At 41.2% G+C, this 22,119-nt stretch overlaps 1 protein-coding gene and 1 long non-coding RNA gene across 3 annotated transcripts in view; one reads left to right on the forward strand and one right to left on the reverse strand.

Moving 5' to 3' along the window:
• Positions 1–7,911, forward strand: part of LOC121823087 (uncharacterized) — a 46,313-nt gene extending 38,402 nt beyond the window's left edge. The window contains exon 3 of the long non-coding RNA XR_013044971.1: positions 7,642–7,911. This is a non-coding gene — a long non-coding RNA (uncharacterized LOC121823087). The remainder of the gene's footprint in view (positions 1–7,641) is intronic.
• Pdss2 (decaprenyl diphosphate synthase subunit 2) overlaps positions 1–22,119 on the reverse strand; it is a 248,067-nt gene that overhangs the window by 100,746 nt on the left and 125,202 nt on the right. For both annotated transcript variants that reach the window (XR_006064394.2, XM_006982760.4), the window contains exon 3: positions 11,306–11,504. Coding sequence is in view for 1 of the 2 variants with exons in the window: in XM_006982760.4 (XP_006982822.1) it covers positions 11,306–11,504 (199 nt within the window). In the remaining variant the exon portion in view is untranslated. The remainder of the gene's footprint in view (positions 1–11,305; positions 11,505–22,119) is intronic.

Raw genomic sequence — 22,119 nt, forward strand, 5'->3', positions numbered from 1 at the left:
TGCTTCTGCCACCTAAGTGCTGGGATTAAAAACATATACCACCACATTGGGCAAAGCCTTGGATCTGATCCACAGGGTCAGATGTACTGCATAAACTGTACTGCATAAACTGGATGTGGTAGTTTATACTATAATCCCAGCACTTGAGACCCTGCCTTAAACAACAGCAGCAGCAACAACAAACCCAAAGCCAAAGTTAGACACTTCATGCTTTTTTCTGTTTTGTTGTATCATACTTCACCCCTATAAAACAGGTATGGACTACGTGATGTCTGGTGTTTCCTAATCTCCTGTTGACTATTGTGACCCCAGAACAAAGGCAATTAAAGAGAAACAGCTGGGTGGGATGACATAAATCTAAAATCTCAATACTTAGGAGGATGAGACAGGAGGATGGCAAGTTTGAGAGGCCACACAGCAAGACCCTGTCTCAATTTAAAAAGGAGAGAAATGAAAAAAGGACAAAACTGTATGAATAGCAACAAATAATCATCCTTGGCACAGCCATACTTTCTAACAAGCCCACTTTAATGTTTTCACAGCTACAGTATCAGAACCGACCTTGGGGTCAGGCATTGTCAGCTAATGACCTGTTGGACTAACGGCCTTAAGCTTTGCCTTGGGCACACAACTCCAGCAGGTCATTAGCTGCCAGAAGGGCTCTCTCCCCAGTCACTATTGCTAAATAAATAAAATCTGCTCCTGGGCTTAGGCTCTATAAGCCAACTTTGGCTGGTAGTGATTTTTTTCCTTGAGTGTTTCCAACTCTAATAGTGTTAAGAAAATAACGGAAATGCTAAAACAAAATTTATACCACTACAACTGAGCTATTAATGAAAAGTGGCCTCAGTCGATCCTCTGACTCTCTTCGGAGTTCTTTTTCATGGTGTTAGAACAGAGCAGGCATCTGATTACAAACGTACCACGGTTTGCAACTGCACCTGCGCGTCAGTTGTCTGGAGCCCGAGCCACACTTTCTAACAAAACTAAGTTAGAAAGGTGGCCTACAAAAGCCTGGTTACTTCATACCGTTAGGAATGCCATCATCTTGTAATTAAAAAAGGATGACTAGAAAACAAAACTCTTATAATATTTGATATTAAATAAAGTCTGTGTGTGGGGGAACTAAACAAGCATTTGTTAAATTGTCTTTAAATATTGGCTTAGTAAAAGGATGAGGATGAGGCTATATACACTTATTGTATTTTGGGATTATTTCATTTTTAAATATCACCCCCTTTCCATTTTAAAATTTTGAGATAGGGTCTCATGCAGACCAGGCTGGTTATATTGTTCAAACTTGTTATATAATGCACAATGCCCTTAATCCCATGATCTCCTGCTTCTACCTCCCAAGTCTGAGGATTACAGTCATGCATTACCATGCTTTGATTTTTTTTTCTTTTACAATTTATTTAGCTTTCATAGTGCTAGAGGGTGGTACTCATGTACTACTGGAGGAGAAAAGTATTTATCATTCTCCCAAGCTGTGAAACCTGTAAGTTACAATAACGACTGGCTTGAAGAGAAATGCAGACTGGCGCGAAAGCGATATAAATGTTACACGAGTAACCATTGACTTTCTGATTGGCTCTAAGACCCACTCCATGAGATGGAACCCATGCCTGGCACTGTTATCAGGGTCAAGAACTTGTGGCTAGATAGTTCATAGGCCCTAGGGAGAACTTACTACTATTACACTTAAAAGGGCATAGTATTGTAATGACTACTAATGCCTTATTGCTATACTCACAGATCAGTGCATCTCCCAACCCTCATCAGAAAAGCTTCTTCTTGTAGTAGGTGGCAATTAACATAGAGACAATCAACTAGTCGGCATACAGAATATATGCAACTGTGGAGTGCTCAGCCCTAAATGTGATGTATACATCGTAACTCTTCCCCCAAGACTCGAAACTTCGGGGAATAGGAGGTGGAAAGATTATCAAGAGCCAGACAAAGATGATTTCAAGGAAACAGTATTTTCCAGATATAACAGAGAAGTCACAAATAGGAACACACAGTGTTTTGACGGCATGGGTAATCCAGACAAAATCCTAGCATAGATGGTGGGCAAGGTGGGCACAGAATCCCACCACTAGCTAAGGGATTGGCATTTGAAAACTATTGGAAGTGGAAGCATCAGCTTCCTTCAAAGCTGGTAGGTCAACCATACTCCAGGCCAGGCCCCACACCCACAAGTGATCAAGCAAAACAAACTGGACTTGATGTGGGGCAGGGGACACACCCCGACGTTGGGTGGGTAAGCAGGTGAAGAGGGTAGATATGGGAAGAGAACTGGATGGGGGATAGATATGCTAAAAATATATTGTAAGAAATTCTCAAAAAATGGATTTCTCAAAGAATGTAAAAAATATTTAAAAAAACAAATCAAGTGTCAGGCAAGACGGCAAACATTTTTAATTCTAGCATTTGGGATGTAGAGCCAAAAAATTTTTTACTTATTAATACTGTGTGTGTGCATGATGTAGAAGATAGGTGTATGTGTACGTGTACATGTACGTGTACATGTATGGTGCATGTGTGGAAGCCAGAGGACAACTTTACAGAATTAGTTCATGGATCCTGGGGATTAAACTGTCAAACCTCTTGACCTGCTGAGTCAGCTCACTGACCCTCTTGACCTGCTGAGTCATCCCACTGACCCTCTTGACCTGCTGAGTCACCTCACTGGCCCTCTTGACCTGCTGAGTCATCCCACTGACCCTCTTGACCTGCTGAGTCACCTCACTGGCCCTCTTGACCTGCTGAGTCATCCCACTGACCCTCTTGACCTGCTGAGTCACCCCACTGACCCTCTTGACCTGCTGAGTCATCTCACTGGCCCTCTTGACCTGCTGAGTCATCTCACTGGCCCTCTTGACCTGCTGAGTCATCTCACTGGCCCTCTTGACCTGCTGAGTCATCTCACTGACCCTCTTGATTTGCTGAGTCATCCCACTGACCCTCTTTACCTGCTGAGTCATCTCACTGGCTCTCTTTAACTGCTGAGTCAGTTCACTGGCCCTCTTTACCTGCTGAGTCAGTTCACTGGCCCTCTTTACTTTGGTGATTTACAACTCCAAGAAAAGGTTCTTAGCTCATATTTTTCTCTCAAAAGAGTAAGGAAAAGTCAAAGAAAAAAGTGAATATCTTAGGTGAAATAATAAATAAGAGAAGGAAAGCTGTATGCATTTCACAGACTGGCTGAGGTGAAATGAACTGAGGTCTAAGATAAAAAGATGGATACCATGTGCCAGCCTGTGGGATGAAAAAAGAATGGTGGGTGTGAGAGATACTAGACAGGGAAGCTAAAGATGCTGAGGACAGACAGAGCTGTTCATTAATTGTTCATTGGCCCTTTTGACCTGCTGAGTCATCCCACTGACCCTCTTGACCTGCTGAGTCACCTCACTGACCCTCTTGACCTGCTGAGTCATCTTACTGACCCTCTTGACCTGCTGAGTCATCTCACTGGCCCTCTTGACCTGCTGAGTCATCTCACTGGCCCTCTTGACCTGCTGAGTCATCTCACTGACCCTCTTGACCTGCCATGAACTCCCAACTCAGGAAGTTTCTAGGCAAGATGGTTACAAGGTACCATAGTTAGGAACAACTTCAACTCTGAAAATAGCTTCTTCTGCCCCATAGCTTCGAACAATTTATACCAATGAAAATGGAAGGAGGCAAAGCTGATTTCATAAAAAGGACTTCTAGAAAATAGAGAGTGGGAATTATAAAAAACAGAGGTAGCTAAATGTGAAAGATCACTGTACCTGAACTTGGTGGTGTAGGCCTGCAATACCAGCTGGAATTGGTAGGTGGAAGCAAAAGAATCTGGAATTTAAGTCACCCTTGATTACAAAGGGAGTTCAAGGTTAGCCCCTGTTACATGCAACTGTGTCTAAAAAAACAAGAAAAAGATTACTGTAGCCAGTGCCGCCAACCAGAGTGTGGACTCAGCTCAACACGTTTCAAAAGTTGTACTTTGTAGAATGCAGGGATTTTGTTTTGTTTTCTAGGGGTGTTTTTGAACTCACGCTTTTTGTCTCTTCTATTTTGTTGCCAGGTTTCCAGATTGTCAGACCTTGAAAGAAACATTCACTTTACATGATGGCAGGTGCTTGCTCTGCCAAAGAAATACTATATAGTATTACATTGTTTTCACTAAAGGTTTTAATGAGATACTACATTTTAAAGGACATTAGTTTTCTTTCTAGTTTTTTACTATACTTGACATATACTAATAGTATGTTACTTTAAAAGCCAAGGAAGCAGACTCAGAAAATAAAGTCTATTTAATATGTATCTGTTAGCAAATGATAAGGAAAGAGCAGAAGACAATAATTTGTTTTGGAATTCTGAAGTATTTGCATGATGGTATTTTGAATGTTCTATTTAACTGACATAGAGAAGGCCTCTCATTGTTACAATATTTAACAGTCTGCTTTCCTTTGTACTGATTTCCTCTGGCCATGAATACCTATACACAAGTGGGTTACATGCAGGGCAGAACATTAATCTTGTCAAACTGAAGAGGCTTAAGATATTAACACAATAATTGCTGAGTGTGTGGTGGCACATGCCTATAATTCTCAGTAGGTGGAGACAGGAGGATCAAGAATTCAAGGTCAATCTCAGCTGCAAAGCAAGTTTGAGGAGAGCATGGACTACATGAGACTATGTCTCACCAAAGCCTCACCCCCAAACAAATAATTTCTATAAGTAAAATACACTAGTAAAGGTATAAATGCACGTTACCAATAATAATGCCACTTTAGGCCTCTGGTCCCGAATGCTGGGGACAAAGCCTAGGGCCTGCAAGTACTCTCTACCACTGACCTAGATCTCCAACCTCAGAAGTGCCTATATTAATTATAGATGACGGGGAAGGGAACCCTGCAGTTCATATAACATAGCATGGTTTTAGAGTCCACCTTTGATACAAATTAGAAGGCAAAATGAGTGACAACAGACAGGACAAACAAACAGCAACCCCAATGGCAGCCTGTTTATGTAAAATACATGGGCTAGGAGTGGCCTGGCCAGTCAAGCATTGCCACGCAAAGATGAAGGCTTGTTCTCCAGCACCCATGGAAAATTCCAGTGTGGCAGAGCATTCCCGTAACCCCAGCACAGGGGAGGTAGAGAGAGGAGGCTGACCAACCCCCACAGTCAAGATTCAGTGGGAGACCCTGCCTCAAAAACCCTGAGTGTTGGCCAGACATGGTGGTGCATGCTTTTAATCCCAACATTCAGGAGGCAGAGCCAGGCAGTTCTCTGTGGGTATGAGGCCAACCTATTTTATATAGCAAATTCTCGGTCAGCCAAGGATACAGTGAGCTCTGCACTTAAATAGATAGATAGATAGATAGATAGATAGATAGATAGATAGATAGATAGATAAATAAATAATCAGGTAGAGAGCAATTGAGGAAGAACCTAAATAAATAAATAAATAATCAGGTGGAGAGCAATTGAGGAAGAACCTGACATTGACATCTGGACTTTACATGTGCACGCATATGCCATCCTTCTCACACCCACATGCACACACACCTACATAAGTGCATACATACACACACAAAAATATATACAATACACACAAATATATATAATACACATACACAAATATATAAGAGATTTATATGCATAAATTGAACATATTTACACAAATTTCTCCTTGTAAACAGCATATTTATGCCTGTAGGAAGACAAAATTAACATAAGGAGATACATCACTCTGTAAGGAGTACATCTGTGCTGCCAGTTATTTAGAACTCTAAGTCACTAATGCTTAATGGAACAGTCCCCAACAGTGACATCATAACAATGCTCTTGGGTGTCAGAAAGGATCTGGCTGACTCCCAGTCTCTCATCTCAATGAAAATGATTTTGGAGGTGGGGGGTGCAACAGGAGCTTATTTCTTTAAATGTTAGGCTGATCACTATAAAGTAAGGACTCTCTCTCTCTCTCTCTCTCTCTCTCTCTCTCTCTCTCTCTCTCTCTCTCTCTCACACACACACACACACACACACACACACACACACACACACACAGAATGGCAAATAGCAATTCCTAAATACAACAGTCTTATTCGCACTTTGGCATAATCTTAAAATAGACATCCAGTCTATATAAATCCTGAAGAAAACCTGTAACGGTAAGTTAGAGCAGCTGAGAGATGGTTCAGCAGTTCAGAGCTCTTACTGCTCTTGCAGAGGGCCCAGGTTCAGTTCCTGCACCCACAAGGTAGCTCATAACCACTGTAACTCCAGTTCTAGGGAGAACTGATGGCCTCTTCTCATCTCCAAGGGCTCTTGCATGTATGTGGCACATACACACTCACATAATTTCACATACTACACATACACTTTTTAAGTCTTTAAATTATAAATTATAATAATGTTTCTATTTTATGATCCTCTCTCTAATTACTATGTCTATGTGATAACTTGATGCTCAAAAGCAAGAAGTTTAGATTCAGGAATGAGCACATGATCAGAGCATTATAGCATATTCTACATGAGCAACTATATCAATGGCATGAGGAAACTTATGGCTTTGAAGCCTGAGGACTTTTAGTCCAGGTCTTTTATATAACGAAGTACTAAAATAAAAAGTTCCATAATTGAATGAATGAAAACCCAATCATTAATTATTAAAGTCATTCTTGAATTCAAAATCTTGTTAACTTGTATTTTTGACTCTATCTATAATAGTAAGAAGACTACTGCCTCAGGATTAATATACCAATTTCTATATTCAGGAATATTTAAAAACCTAAGTGTTACCTATGGCAATTACCTAGAAGACCCCTAATATCTTTGGGAAGAGCCGAAGGGAGACTAATGGACTTTGCTAATTTTACCCTTGACAATTATAAAACAGCTCTGAATTTCATCTGACTGCAGAAACCTTCAGCTAACGGTCTATCCCTGGAGGGGCAGAGAAACATACCATGTAGCTCGTACACAAACCCACGAGCAGAAGAAAATCGGAAACTGGTAGACGGAATAAGCCATAAAACACTAAAACCGCTGCAAACATGACAACTTTATCATCAAATTAAGTATATATACCCTCAAAAAAAAAAAAAAGGGGGCAGGCTGTCACTGTGAAAAACAGTGACATATTATAAACAAATTCTGTATCACATTCTGCCTGATCCCTCATTACTGTAGTATCTACTTATTTTGTCTTTATTGACAATTTTTTCTTTTTCTTTCTTTTTTTTGGTTTTTCGAGACAGGGTTTCTCTGTGTAGCTTTGTGCCTTTCCTGGAACTCACTTGGTAGCCCAGGCTGGCCTCGAACTCACAGAGATCCGCCTGGCTCTGCCTCCCGAGTGCTGGGATTAAAGGCGTGCGCCACCACCGCCCGGTGACAATTTTTTCTTATAAAAGGAAATTAAAACATTAAATAGAATCTAAATATACCATGATAGTAATCCTTGTTAGAGGTAAGTCTTGTTTAATAAAATAGGTCCTCTGCTATAAGATATTCATATTCCTTTAAGTACTATTCTGAGGAAAACAGAAGCAAGCGTTTCACTGAAGGGCTGGTTCTGACTATGGGAGGTGCTTTGTCAAAGAGAACTCTTGACTTCACACACTCCATTTCCCCTTCCTGTCTCTGCAGTTCCAAACACCGTTCAACAATTTGGACCTCACCTATCATGATCAATGAGGGCTGTGAGATGCCTCGATTTGGAGATTAATCATGGATTGCCATGGTACTCTAGTTCTTTCATAGAAAATGAGCTGGTGAAGCATCTTTTGGAACGGAACCTGCAGAACCTTTAGAGACCCTTTCAAGAACAAGGCTAAGAAGACCCATGTGTGAAATAAACAGGAGGGATGCACAGGATAAAGGCTTAAGTTTAGCATAACCATAAAACTCAGAAAGAAACCTATAGTAATCTAAAAAGGAATTTTTTGCTGGAGGTGTTTAATACAATGCAAATGTGAAGGAGTGGTGTACGCAGAGGATGTGGAGGTACGGGGTTCCCAAAGGGAGGGGTCCTGGTCATTCTTATTTCTTGGGCAACTGCTGTTGGACATGTTGAGGTTTCTTTTTTCTTTTTACTGGTCTTCTCTTTGTAAATCAAGCAGTGCTACTGAAATCCGGTGCCTAATGGAGCAGATGGTGGAGGTCTTAGGTTCTGGAACACATATAGTGATGCCTTTGAATGCTAAACACCAAGAGCAGATTTCACAGGCTGTGAATCTGATTTGATTTTGATGGTAATAAAATTCCCATTTTCACTGAATTCAAACCACAGTGACTGACACAAGCTAGTTCAGGAAAAAGAATGCTTTAAATATTATTCCCACAAAGGGAAGTAGTTAATCAATTATTTGTTTACATCATTATGGCATGACTGTACTTTCAGATAAAGGCACCTCTGCTCTTTTGTAATACAGCAAAAGTAGCTGGGATAACACTCACTGGTGCTGTGCTTGACAGTCATGGACCCTGGGTTCATCCCCGTTGCAGAATAGCAGAAAGTAAATTCAAACTGTCCACGAAAGGAAAACAAAGAGAATTTCCTGAAAGCATTGAGCCTTAGTTTCTTTTCTAAGGTAAGAACAAATTGAGGCTAATTCTCAAAATACAGAACTAGGTACAATTAAGTGATAGATCTAGAATATTTCCTCCCCTTGGGTCTTTGGGTCTAATCCACTGTGGCCACTGTTTATGCCTACAGGTTATCCTGTGCCCAGTGCACCCAAAAACTACCAAACTTCCACATGTGGAAGCGTTCCCTTCTCCAAGTAAGGCCAGGCTCCTCATAGACCACAGCAGTCTAGAAGAAAGGCAAGAGAGATCATGGGGTCAGTGACTCCCAGGGACAGTCAAAGACTCACTTTTGCTTCAACATGTGGATTCCATTGATGAAATCAATAAGACCCAACCAAGTACACGTACAAAGAGGAGAGAAGTCTGAGGTCAGGCAAGCAAGCTAGCTCAACAGGGAGGAGATCTGAGAATCTTAATCTGTTTCATGCAAGTAATTCCTTGTTCCCATGTGGGTAGGAAAGAGATGTTCAGCACTCTCCTACTGTATTCTCCTTTCAAAGCAGTGGATCTAGCTCATGAAATAGTGCAAAACCATGATGGAAATGTCAGGCAGAACGGGACTAGCTCTCAGTATCTTTCAAGGCACATTCTTAGCCTCCTCCCCTGAGAGGGTGACCAGGCCACTAAATTCTGGCCAAGAAGATATATGCAGAAGGAGCATAAGACCTCTGAGAAATGTTTTAATGTGCAGACATTGCATTATCCACACAGAAGTGTGAAGACAGCTAAAATGTGACATTTTCTGAAACAAGTACTTAGCAACAATTGACTTTTTTATATTGGTAGACTCAAGTGGACACTTTAAAAAAATAATTTAGAAAGAAATTAAAATAACATATATTCATCTACATAAAAATAAGAACTTTAAAATAATGATTATCTGAATACTAAAATATAACAAATAGAGGAGGCTGGAGAGAGCTCAGTGGTTAAGAGCACTGGCTGCCCTTCCAGAGGAAGTGGGTTCAATTCCCAGTGCCAACATAATGACTCACAACTACCTGTAACTTCAGGTTTCAGGGGATCTCCTGGTCTCCACAGGCATCATCTGCACATACATGACACACACAAACTCATGTAGGCCACTCCTCGGCCTCCAAAACAAAGTAGATCACCCATCCATCCATCCATCCATCCATCCATCCATCCATCCATCCATCCATCCATCTATCCATCTATCTAGTGTGCTATTGATTTTTGAGGCAGGCTCTGGTTGGCCTGGAATCTGCTATGTAGATGAAGCTATTCCTCTGCCTCTCAAGCAATGAGGTGAAGATGTCTGCCACCACACCCGACTTAGAATAATTATTCTTGATGCATATTCATATACTTTAGTTTGTTTCTTAGCCATATCTAATATTATATTACTGATATTTTTGTTTTGCCTGTGTGTATGTCTGTTCACTAGCAGTGACCATGGATACCAGAAAATGGTATTGAATTCCTTGGAACTGAAGTTCTATACAGTTGTGAGCTGCCACATGGGAGCTGGGTATTGAACCTGGGTCCTTTGGAAGAGCAGCTGGTGCTCTTAAGCGTTGAGTTATTTCTCCAGGCCTCTATTTTCCTAAAGACTATTTTTTAAGGCTGTGCACTGGTAGGATGTGCCTGGAATCTCAGCATTTCTGAGCTGAGGGAAAAGTGTCATGTCCAAGTCTGTGACAGCACACAGAGGCCATTCACCTGGAGCCGGGCCAGCAGTGAGGAAGCACCAGCAGTCTCTCTGTCTCTGCACACTTGTGAGTCTGAGCCAACAGGACCACTACGAACTTGAGATCATACCGTCCACAAAGACACAACAAAGACTCTTTACAATCCCACTAAGCAGTGGACTAATGAACGTTTTGATGTCTCTCCTTGTACTTTCTTACTGTTGTTTCCTCATTCCTTTATAGATGGGGACTTTTTTCTGTAACATGGTAAGAACTTGCCTAAGGTGTGTAAGTTTTTTAATCCTATTTTTCAAGCACATTTTATGATGTGGACACTTTCCTTTGCCATTAAACATTTTTCATGAAGTTTTAATGTCTATATAACATGCATTTGGATACATCACTTAACTCTTTCATTATTTGATATTTAATCTGCTTACCTTTTACTACAACAAATAGATCTACAATGTTGGAACTGACAGACCTGAACATCAGTTTTTCCCATTCTAGATTATGTAGTTCAGATAAATATTTTCAAAGTTCAAAGGATTTTAAGCATTTTAATCCTCCCTTCCTCCTCCTCTGTCTCTTTCTGCCATTCTTGTATATGCTAGGCAAACATTCTACACTGATCTATATTCCCAGCCTTGTTCTTTTATTTTGGAGATCACTCTATAGCCCAGAATGGCCCTGAACTTATGATAATCCTCTTGCCTCATCCTCCTAAGTACTTTTTTTCCTTCTCTTTTTCTTTTTTTGAGACAAAGTCTTGCTCTGATGCACAGGCTGGCCTTGAACTCATGATCCCCCTGCCTCTGCCTCAGAGTGCAGAGATTACATACAGTCTTGTGCCACCAAACCTGCTCTTCAGCAGTGTTTCCTAGCATTCATCGCTTTTCCTTCGTGGTGACACTACCGTCACCACCTCCCACAGTTCACTGAGCATCCACACAGGGGAGCGGAGCAGCAGGACACACAGACCCCGTGGCTTCACTAACCAAGCGTGAGACACCCGGAGGAGGCCATGCAGGCACAGTTGTGCAGGCACAGCGGACCCTGTCTGTTTTTACCTTGGTATTCTGGAGAAGAGCTAGTCCATTACAGGCATTTGCTAGAAGGAAGTCTCCACTCAGGATAGCTATTTTGTTTCCAAACTTCATGTCTTTCAGTGGTCCATCGGAAGATTGTAATTCACTCAAATTTACTATCCCACGATGCACAAGGAGAGCAGTGTGTATAAGTTCTGTGATCTCTGCCAAACTTCTTTGACTAAAACATAAAGAAAAGGTTTGTATAAATGTCAAGACTGTATGACTTTATGACCAATGCCAGGATTCAGTTCTCAAAAACAATGCACACATGGTATTGGCGGTGTGGGGTGGGGGTGGAGGAGCCATGTCCCTTTCTAATAAAGCTTTTAGGAGTTTCTCTATTGACTAGTCTGGACTAGTAATCCTCCTTACTCTAACTTACCAGTCACCGGTCTCAGAGAAATGATGGCCAGAAGTGCTACCCTCCCGATTCACTGAGATACCTAGTTCTCAACGCACATTTCTTCTTCACCTAACTTTAAGATTTCTGGGAATTGTCAGTTACATTATCAATTAAATGTGAATGTGAGTAAGGCATGGGATAAATACTTTACATACATGATTTCTTTTAGTCCTAAATATAAAGCTGGGAGATTTTCAGAAACATGGTCTCTTTCTTCAAGGACCAAGTCTTCCACACTGAGAATGGAAGTATACACACCTTCAGTAGGAAATAAGGCAGAAAGTCCTGAGGAGTCCGTAACTCAGGACCGTATCTCAGGAGATGTCAGGGGATACCTATTTCCTTTTATGTATTTTTCTACAGTTTGGACACTCTGTATGAGAATAAAAGTATTCTTTTTATAATCAAACAAAAACTTCCATGTATTTTGATCCTGCAGAATGCAATCTGATGGAATCAAATACACGTGATTAGTGGAACAAACAGAAACTAAGGTCAGAGTACGGTGGCCTGTGCTCACAGAACCAGCACCCGGGAGGCAGAGCAAAGAGGACTGCCATGTGTCACACACTGAGTCCCAGCCCAGCCTGCCTTACAGTGTGAGGCCTGGTCTCAAACCACACAGACACAGAAACTACCCCCTCACACACATTAAAACAAAAGCAAGCGGCACTGAAAATCTAAGCCTCCCCTCAACCTTGTCACAGGTATGATTAATCCTCAATTATGGGGAAGAAACTGATGCACACAAATGAAATGAGTTCTCGAGGGCACAGTAATGTGGAGCTGGGACTCTGCTGGAATCTAACTTCGCTAGATGAGTCAATGTGAATATAACGTGGTTTCCAGGTCCCGTTTCAGCCCTCCGCATTAACCCCGGGCTTGGCTGTGCTACTTGCTTGTCCAACAGAACATCAATAAACAAGTCGAAAGGAAAGCTTAAGGGAAGTTCCCAAACACACAAGCTCAGGCTGCTTCCGGCAGTGGCAGCGTTGCAGGAGCCTGGGCAGCAGAGCCTTTCGGTCAGTTCAGACACCAAAGAAAAAGAAAAAGGTGGTGCCAAGACACCCCAATATACAGCGGCCTGCCATGAAATATCAGTGTTCGGTAAGGAAAGAAAATACTCAGGAATAGCGCTGCTCTAACAAAGGCCAAACTGAGTCTGTGGGTTGAGTCTGAACAATGTGGGGGGCTGAAAATGGTTCAAGCTGAAAAGGCAGTGAGCAAGCTGTTCCTGGAAAAACTCTCCTGCAGTAACCGGAAAGACAGGCATCCTTTCCTAGCTAAAATAAATTATACTTAACAAACTTAAGAGAGCTTGGTAAGGAGATTTCAGGTAGAGTGCTACAAGTATTGGCTAGCTTTTGCTGAATAATATAGTGTACATGGATGCATCTACAATACAAGGGAGAGAAAAGAAAGTTGTTCAATTTGCAAGCAGTTTAGAAAACAATAAAAAAAGAGCAAAGACTTGCCAGGCTGAAAATAAAACTGTTTCACATTTTCAGTATATCCAGAAAAAAATTCCCAAAGGAAGAAATAGTATTAGGAAAAAGAACAAAAGTGTGGGCCAACAAGATGGCTCAGCAGGTAAAGGCTTGAGTTTGAGCCTCAAATCCATGTGAAAGTGAAAGGAGAGAGCCTGTTCCCTAAAAGTTGTCCAGTGACCTCCTTGCTGGGGCTTGCAAGTAATGATGACGATGGTGGGTATGAGTCGGGATGGTACTTACAATCCCAGAGTTTGGGAGGTGGAGGTAGGTCAGTTCAAGGTCATCTTCAGCCACACAGTGAATTTGAGATTAGCTGTGATGGTGATGGAAGACCTCTCATTTAGACACACTCCAGGCAGTGGGCTCACACAGGGCACTCAATGTGCTGTTTGAGTAGGTTTTGTCTTACTGATTTTCCCTTTTTAGTTTGTCTTTTTTGATTTTCCTTTTTTTTTTTTTTTTGTTTTTTTTTTGTTTTTTTTTTTTTTTAAGAGAAAGACCATGAAGTTGTGTGGGAAAGAATATGATCAAAATATACGAAACACATTTTTAAATAAAATTAAAAAATGAACAGTAGACCATTACAGAGCTCTATGCGGGAAGCAATTCTCACTGAAAAGAGAGGCAGCTCAGAGGGCAGAGCAAGTGTTACAGAGAATGGCGAATCAGGAAGCTGCTTCTAGGTACTAGGATTGGGCCCTAGCTAAGAAGTATTTCTTGCTTATAAAATAGCTAGTTCTAACAGCATGATTTGGACTTCTGGACAGCTAGATTTCAGAACTGCTGTGCACCAGTGAGATTCACTCTTTAAGAGATGAGGTCTTATTACTATACAGTTCTCAGGCGGCTCCCAAACTCCTGGTCTCATGCAATCCTTCTTTACCTGCCCAGCTCTCTTGCTGTCCCCTCAGAAAACAAGTTTTAAGAAGCGGTGCTAAGCTATAAAACCACCCTTTTAAAAAGTGACTAAAAGAATTAAGAATTTTATTATGGGGGCTGGAAACACAGTTCAGGGATCAAGAGTGCTCCTCATCCTCCCAGGGGGCTGTGCACCCCTGCAGCTCACAGATGCTCTGACACCCTCTTCTGGACCCTGACAGCACCCCTATATACATGGCATACTCTCACACAGACATATACACAAGTAAAATGAAATCTTAAAAACATTATTACTATCTCACAAATACTTTGTTTTTATAAAACTATTCCCTGAAAAGAAAGAAAAAACAAAACAAAACAAAACAAAATTGGGGGTGGAGTGGGGTGTGAGATCTGGGAAGTATTAAGGGGAAGAGTGGGGAATGATTATGATCAAATACATTGTATGCATGTATAAAATTCTCAAAAAATTAATAAAACCAGGCATGGTGACTGACACATGTCTTTAACCGTAGCATTTGGGAGGCAGAGACCCACAGATCTTTGTGAGTTCCAGGCCAGTCTGGTTTACAGAGTAAGTATTTATGTAGCTAGGGCTACACAGAGAAACCCTATTTCAAAACCAAAAGAATTAATAAAAGTCTTTTTTTATTCATATTGTCACATTTGACAAAATTGCACAATGAAATCATGAGCAAGTATACAGCACAGAAGGGTTAAGCATTTAGGTTAAGTCCCTCAAGCAGTTTACCTCAGGAAAGTAAAGCCCAGCAAGCCAGAAGCTGTGGGTGTTCTGAACTACCCCAAGGATGGAAATGAGTAACTGTGAGCACTTAATAACGACATCTATAATAATAGACAGCATTCAATAGATAAATAAGAACCCTGAAATGCCACGTCACCAGAAACAAGAACAACTGTGGTAATAATTCCGTGAAAAATCATCATGTACTGTAGCCAGCACTTACACAGCACCTTCATTTGTACCACCTACTCGCCCTTCCAATTACAGCAGGCCCAGGGAGGGCCAATACTTGATCTAGAGCCTGAAGTTTGGAAAGAACAAAAGTACAGTTCAGAGCCACCTTGTCATAGTGACCAGTGACAATGTAAAATGTTTATTTACCTAATGAATAGTAAGTGTGTGTCGGGGGGGGGGGAAATAAGTCAAGGATATTAAAGTATGTAACCGTGGCATATGCCCACCATGTACTCACTCAGCTTTCAACCTTATTTCTAAGCACCATGGAAAGTAACTTTTGTTTTGTTTTGTTTTTTGTTTTTCGAGACAGGGTTTCTCTGTGTAGCTTTGCACCTTTCCTGGAACTCACTTGGTAGCCCAGGCTGGCCTCGAACTCATAGAGATCCGCCTGCCTCTGCCTCCCGAGTGCTGGGATTAAAGGCGTGCACCACCACCGCCCTGTGGAAAGTAACTTTTTAAAGAGACAAAACATTAAGCACAAGGTGACCTCTAAAAACACCCCTCTCTAAGGTCTCATTATGTAACCCTGACTGTCCTGGGATCTGATATGTAGACCAGGCTGTCTTCAAACTTGAGACCTGCCCTCCTCTGCCTCTTGAGTGCTAGGATCACCACACCCAGCATGTCTTGTTTTTGCTTTTGGCTGTTTGTTTCTTGGTTTTTCATATTTTATTCTTAATTATGTGTGTGTGTGTGTGTGTGTGCTCTTCCAGGACCTCTGGAAGAGCAGTAAATGCTCTTAACGTCCAGCCCCAAGCATGCCTCTTTTAGTTCAAAGTAACTGGGAAATTAATCAAATTTCCCCATGTCATTTGATTAGAACCAAATCAATAGATTTGCCCTAGTCAACAATCGAGCTTGAGAATAATTCTACTTCTGCCTGTGCCACAACACAGCTCAGGGTGAATGCCCTGCACACTCAAGTCATGGGCTCCTTATCACTGAAAGGAAGCCAGGGACCCGAAGAATAGATCTCTCCAGGGCTCTACTTCTTAGGTTCAGGTTCTTGTTGTTTTTCATTACTTAAGACTAGCAGGCAATTGTAAAAGAGAGAAAAAACTGTTGCTATTATTGGTCCCCACTTTCTGTAGGAATAGGAACGGACTGTTCAGTTGTCTTTAAACCTGTTCGGTACTTACCACCTAGCACTGTGCTCTTGACTTCCCAGATTTTATCAGATGAACAACTCTGGATCACAGTGTGCAAAAGTACAATATAGTAGCCAGCAGGGAAGCAATTTAAGTGTAAAGGAATCTTAGAATTTGCTTCTTATTATTTTAGTCCTATTTTAGGTACCCACAGTAATTCAGTTAAGCTTTTGGTGCACTGGATCTAAAAATTACTTTACAAAAAAGTCCCCATGCCATTTTATGTAGATATTTTTATACTCTTGGTTATTTATCCTTCCTGCTTAGCCTTGATTAGAAAGGAGTAATAAATAAAAAGCTGGACATGATGGTACTCATGAGGATCACGGTGACTTGGAGGCCAGCCCTGGCTACTAATGAGGTACAGAGTGAAACCTAGGTGAGCCAATGTTATGAGACCACAGACTCAGCCCTTCCCAGAACCCCTAACAAAACAAAAACAACAACAACAACCCCAAACCAATCCACTTACAAAAAGTGCCCAGGGTAAGGAAGCAGTTGCTGCCTGAAGAAAACGGAATGCTTTTTATAAGAATTTATGCCCAGCAGCACATCAAGATGTCCCCAGGGGTACAACAGTGACAATTATATCTTGGGGGTAACCTACAGCCACCGAATTGAACTGAAGGCCCACCCAATAGGAGGGACTTCATGCCTTGCACCGTAAACTTAGCCAACCCCTGCACACGGAGGATCCTGGAGAGCCGACTGCTGCAACTCCCCAAGCGCATTCTAAATACCAACTCTGTGTCTACAGACAAGCACAGCTTCTTTCTGCAGCAGACGGAGGCCACCCCAGAAATCCACAGGTGGTCACAATGCAGAGAAGAACTGGCCGTGGGCTGTCCATCCACAACTGACACATCCACACACGATCCCGACACCTCAGGCTCAGGGGACATCATAGAGGAGGGGCAGAAGGACTGTAAGAGCCTGAGCTCCTCCAAGAATGTCTTCTATACAGGACAGGGAGCTGCACCCATTAAATCCCACCAGGTTCTATTTATATACACATGTGTATGCATGTATGTAGGTTCTATGTAACAATAATAAAACGGCAGGGGTCATGGCGCTGATAGCAAATGGGGGCACAGGAGGAGCTGGAGGAGGAAAGTGTGGAGTAGAAATTATGTAAATATAGGACTCATGAAATTTTCAAAACAAAGTTAGAAGATTTATACCCAATCACTCTTTGAATTATATATTAAGCGATTTCATTTTATTTCATTTTCCTTTAATATTTCCCTAAGATTTTAGCATCCTATGTTTCAGAAATAAGAGCAGCAGACATTGTTAGTTATCTGCTCACCTAACCTCCTTCTAGTAACAAAGCTTTATTAGGTTTGAAGTGGCCATGCAGTCCTTTAAGATCTTCTCATTAGCTGGGAATGGTGGCACAGGCCTTTAATCATGGCACCTGGCAAGTGAAGGCGGGATGATCTTCATCCTTTACATCGAGTTCAAGGTCAGCTTTGGCTACCTCGCTCCCCCATGTCAAACACAACCAAACAAAGCCCCAAAGATCCCTTCAGCAGCTGAGGTAGCTCTATATGGTGGTATTTTATTTGTACTGAAATGTAATTTTCATTGTATGTTAATAAATAAAGTTGTCCGGGGGTCAGAGCTATTAAAGCCATAGCAAGAGCGTGGTGGTGGTGGTGGCTCACGCCTTTAATCCCAGCACTTGGTACAAGAGCTAGGTAAATCTCTGTGTGTTCAGGGATACAGCCAGCATTGGAGACATACGCCTTTAAGACCTGGAGGGCTGTACTTACAGGCAGTGACGAGGCAGTCATGTGTTTGGGTTTACAACCAATGAGAAGGCAGAACAGAAAGACTATTTAAAGACAGACACACAGGAAATAGCTCTCTTTCGGGGAGGTAGGAACACTGCAGGAGGTAAGATTTTAGCTCTGAGCTCTGACCTCTCGGCTTTCTCTTTTACATTGGTTCTGTGTTTCTTATTTTAATAAGATGGTTGGTTACATCTACATCTGGAGCCCAACGTGGGTGCCAGGGTTAGGAAAAAGGCTAAGCAAAGGAGATTACATTTAAGGTTCTTGTTTAAAAAAAGAAAGAAAAGAAAAGAAAAAGACAATTACTAGTTTTAAATACTTTACATTGGATTGGATTGTTTTATATTGTATACAAATTTGAAATTGATATTGTTAGAAAATGCTATATGTATATTTCTAATTGTATTCATACTATTCATTTAACAATGTAATGCAATTTTGTGATCCTTGAATGTTATTATTACCAACTATTAGGATATAAAGAAATGAAAGTTAGTAGTTAGACATTACAATAGAATTTGTAGTCATATTAGATATGTTTTAAAAATTGAGCAGATATATTTCAGGCGGGTCATCTTCAAACCCTTCAGAGATCTACAGAATATGGCATTTAAAATGTTTTAATAACTTGGAAATTTTTCTTTTTGAGACATGTCGGCTCCTGGCAGTACCAATCTACTTCAGAGAAATGATGGGCATTGAAGAAACTGCATATGAAGTTAACTTTCATTGTGGCAAAAGTTAGCCACTGGACAACAAAGTATCCTCGAATCAACAGGACAAAATGGATAGACAGGACATGAAACAAAGGACTACTGATACTTGCCAAAACAACTGTGGTTATGGCTTTATCAAAAGGCATCTTCTGAGGCCAGGACAATATGGCCCCATCCCTGAAATGGCCTTCACAATCCGGAAAAAGTATAGTGCCCTTTTCTTCCAAGGCAGCTGAACAGGCAGTGGGCCGATGGCTTCTGTTGTGCAATGGAACAGCAGCTGAAAGCTCACACCTCTCAATAGTAGACTGGCATTTAATAGAGGGATGTGGAGAAGAAGGGGATGCTGAGATGAAGCCATATATACACATCCAAAAAGAATGGACAGCTGAATTAAAAAACCGTCAATAATTTCCAAAATTTAAAATCCTCAATCATGACATAACACTAGTGGAATTCAGGTGTTTCTGGTACATGGACTGCTCTCACCCAATGTGAGGTTGAACTTTTGACCTTGTGTACATCCTACTTCACAAATGAGTCTGTCAGATACACTAAACCTATAGGCTGAAGATGATGCCCCAACACTGCGGAGAAACCTTAGGTGACTGTCCAAGACAGCTGGCTGTTTCTGTCAACTCACAAAATTTTTGGAAGTTGCTTGCATGCACTTCCTGTTTTTATTTTTGTTAGCTAATATTATTTCCTTCTTGGGACTCTGAGGGAGTTGAAGATTAGTTAGTTATAGTTAAAGGTTAGTTAGTTATAGTTGAAAATTAATTAGGATAGAAAGTGAATTAGATACATTTTGGACTTTCCAAAATAGGATAGATAAGGGAATTATTTTCTCTGATTTGTCAAATACAAATGGACTAGACATTGTTTAGGTATTTGTTACTTGTATATACTGTATATAGTTATTGTACTTTTGTATATAGTTTTTCTTTTGTTAGTTATAACCTTTTGCCTTTTTTCTTTTTATTAAAATAGAAAAGGGGAAATATGGTGGTATTTTATTTGTACTGAAATGTGATTTTCATTGTATGTTAATAAATAAAGTTGCCCAGGGGTCAGAGCTATTAGAGCCATAGCAAGAGCGTGGTGGTGGTGGTGGTGGTGGCGCACGCCTTTAATCCCAGCACTTGGTAGAAGAGCTAGGTAAGTCTCTGTGCGTTCAGGGATACAGCCAGCATTGGAGACATATGCCTTTAAGACCTGGAGGGCTGTACTTACAGGCAGTAACGAGGCAGTCATATGTTTGGGTTTACAACCAATGAGAAGGCAGAACAGAAAGACTATTTAAAGACATACACACAGGAAGTAGCTCTCTTTCGGGGAGGTAGGAGCACTGCAGGAGGTAAGATTTTTAGCTCTGAGCTCTGACCTCTCAGCTTTCTCTTTTACATTGGTTCTGTGTTTCTTATTTTAATAAGACGGTTGGTTACATCTACAGCTCTATGATCACATGACAAGTCTAGCCAAGGATATATACACAGAGGTCTAGGAGGGATCCTGAAAGTCTATTAACTCTTAGTAGGAGGACACAGACTGATTTAGTTGGTGTGCTCCTTTGACCTTTGGGGCTTCACCCAGCTAGACTATGACTGGACTTCTTAGAGGTGCAGGGGAGACACATGGGTCTAATGCAGCCCACAATCTGTGGGAGGCAGAAGAAGACGAGAGGAGAGCCTGAGCTCTAGAGGGCTTGGGCTCCACCTGCCCTCATGTGCTACCACTGATTTTGTGCTGTTATGTCTGTTTCTATTTACACCCCCTTCACCCCTGCCCTGTGCTGGTAACTGGGCCCAAGGCCTGGGGCTGCCAACCAAGTACTCCGTCATTAGCTATACTCCCAGCAATTAGACTTATCTCCTGAGATAAATAAACATGGTATCCTTAAAGCTACTGCTATATTGGGCCTAATCACTTCCTAAGATAGAAGGTCAATAAAAAATGGTGCCAATGGGAAGACACTTATGTTTATCTTTCTGCACTCTGATTTTTTTTTCAACTAATATTATGTCTTGGAGATGCTCCACATTATTTACTGGCAGAGAATTCACTCTTGCTCATTTAATATATCCAGAGAGATAGTGCCATACAGTTCTGTTCTAGGGTGAGTACCAGGTATGTGTTGTTGAAAGAATTTCTTCTGATTTGGTGTGTGTGTGGGGTATGTTCACACACACTTGTGCCATGGTATGTGTAGATGTTAGAGTACAAATTTCTGGAAGTTGGTTCTGTCTTTCCATCTTGCCTTTGTTTGCTTGTTTTCAGACATGGTCTCCTTGGGGTTTCGGCTGCCTTACTTACTCCAGGCTAGCTGGCCTCTGAGCTTCCAGCCAGTTCTCTCTCTGCCTTCCAATTCATAGCCATTACAGGTGGATGCTACACACTGGCTTTTTACTTGGATTCTGGGGCTTGAACTCAGGGCATTGGGCTTGCACAGTTGAAATGTCTAAAAATCACCTCTAGCCAGGTATAGTGGTGCACACCTTGGTCCTGGCAGGAGCAGGAAGATCTGTGAGTTTGAGGCCAGTTGGTTTATTTAGTGAGCTTCAGGCCAGCCAAGGCTACACAGTGAGACTCTATCTCAATAATGATGATAACAATCAGCTTTATGCCACTTTTAAAATAAAGCTTTCCCTCCATTTTTCCAGAATTAACTCCTTCTGTACTTAAAGGTCTTTGAAAATAGTTCAGTCATCCCCCATATCTTTTCATTTCTACATTTTAATTATCTACTTCCATACACTGCCTAGAAAGTATTTGTTAAAGGAGCAATTTGTTACTTAGCAACAGCTTCAGAAAGGCCTCAGGACTGCTAACACTGATTTCAGAAGGGGAAGCAGTGGTCTATACTAAAGTCCATCTTATAGAGACACAGTGGTAACTCCTTAGGGTCAATGAACCTCTAATTAGCTACGTCACGGGCACACAGTTGCTGCTGAACAGTTGAATTAGGTTGTTCTTACAGAAACGTGAAATCTCTATATGCTTTAGACTTAGGTTTGGGTTAAAACAGTAGGACAGTCAAAGTACTTCACCATATAGGGAGATTAAAAGACAATGGAACCTTTTTTTCTAATTCTCTGTTTTCTTCTCTATTCTCCCATCCTTCCTTCCATTCCTTTGTTTTAAAAAATATAGACTGGTACAGTCATTATTTATGTTGTCTTCTACCTAAATGTTTACATGTTATCATTTTTAGCTTCTAAAGATGCATTTAAGAAATAAGACTTTTATTTGAGGAACATACAAGTGGAAAATACTTCATCAAGAGCCTGGATGGACGGACTCATCATCAGCTTTGGCCACTCTTGCTTCAGTTACAGCTTTTGCTCTCTCTCCAGATCACTTGGAAGGAAGTAAATGCCAC

This window comes from Peromyscus maniculatus, chromosome 16 (genome assembly GCF_049852395.1).
Source record: "Peromyscus maniculatus bairdii isolate BWxNUB_F1_BW_parent chromosome 16, HU_Pman_BW_mat_3.1, whole genome shotgun sequence".
Taxonomy (NCBI): domain Eukaryota; kingdom Metazoa; phylum Chordata; class Mammalia; order Rodentia; family Cricetidae; genus Peromyscus; species Peromyscus maniculatus.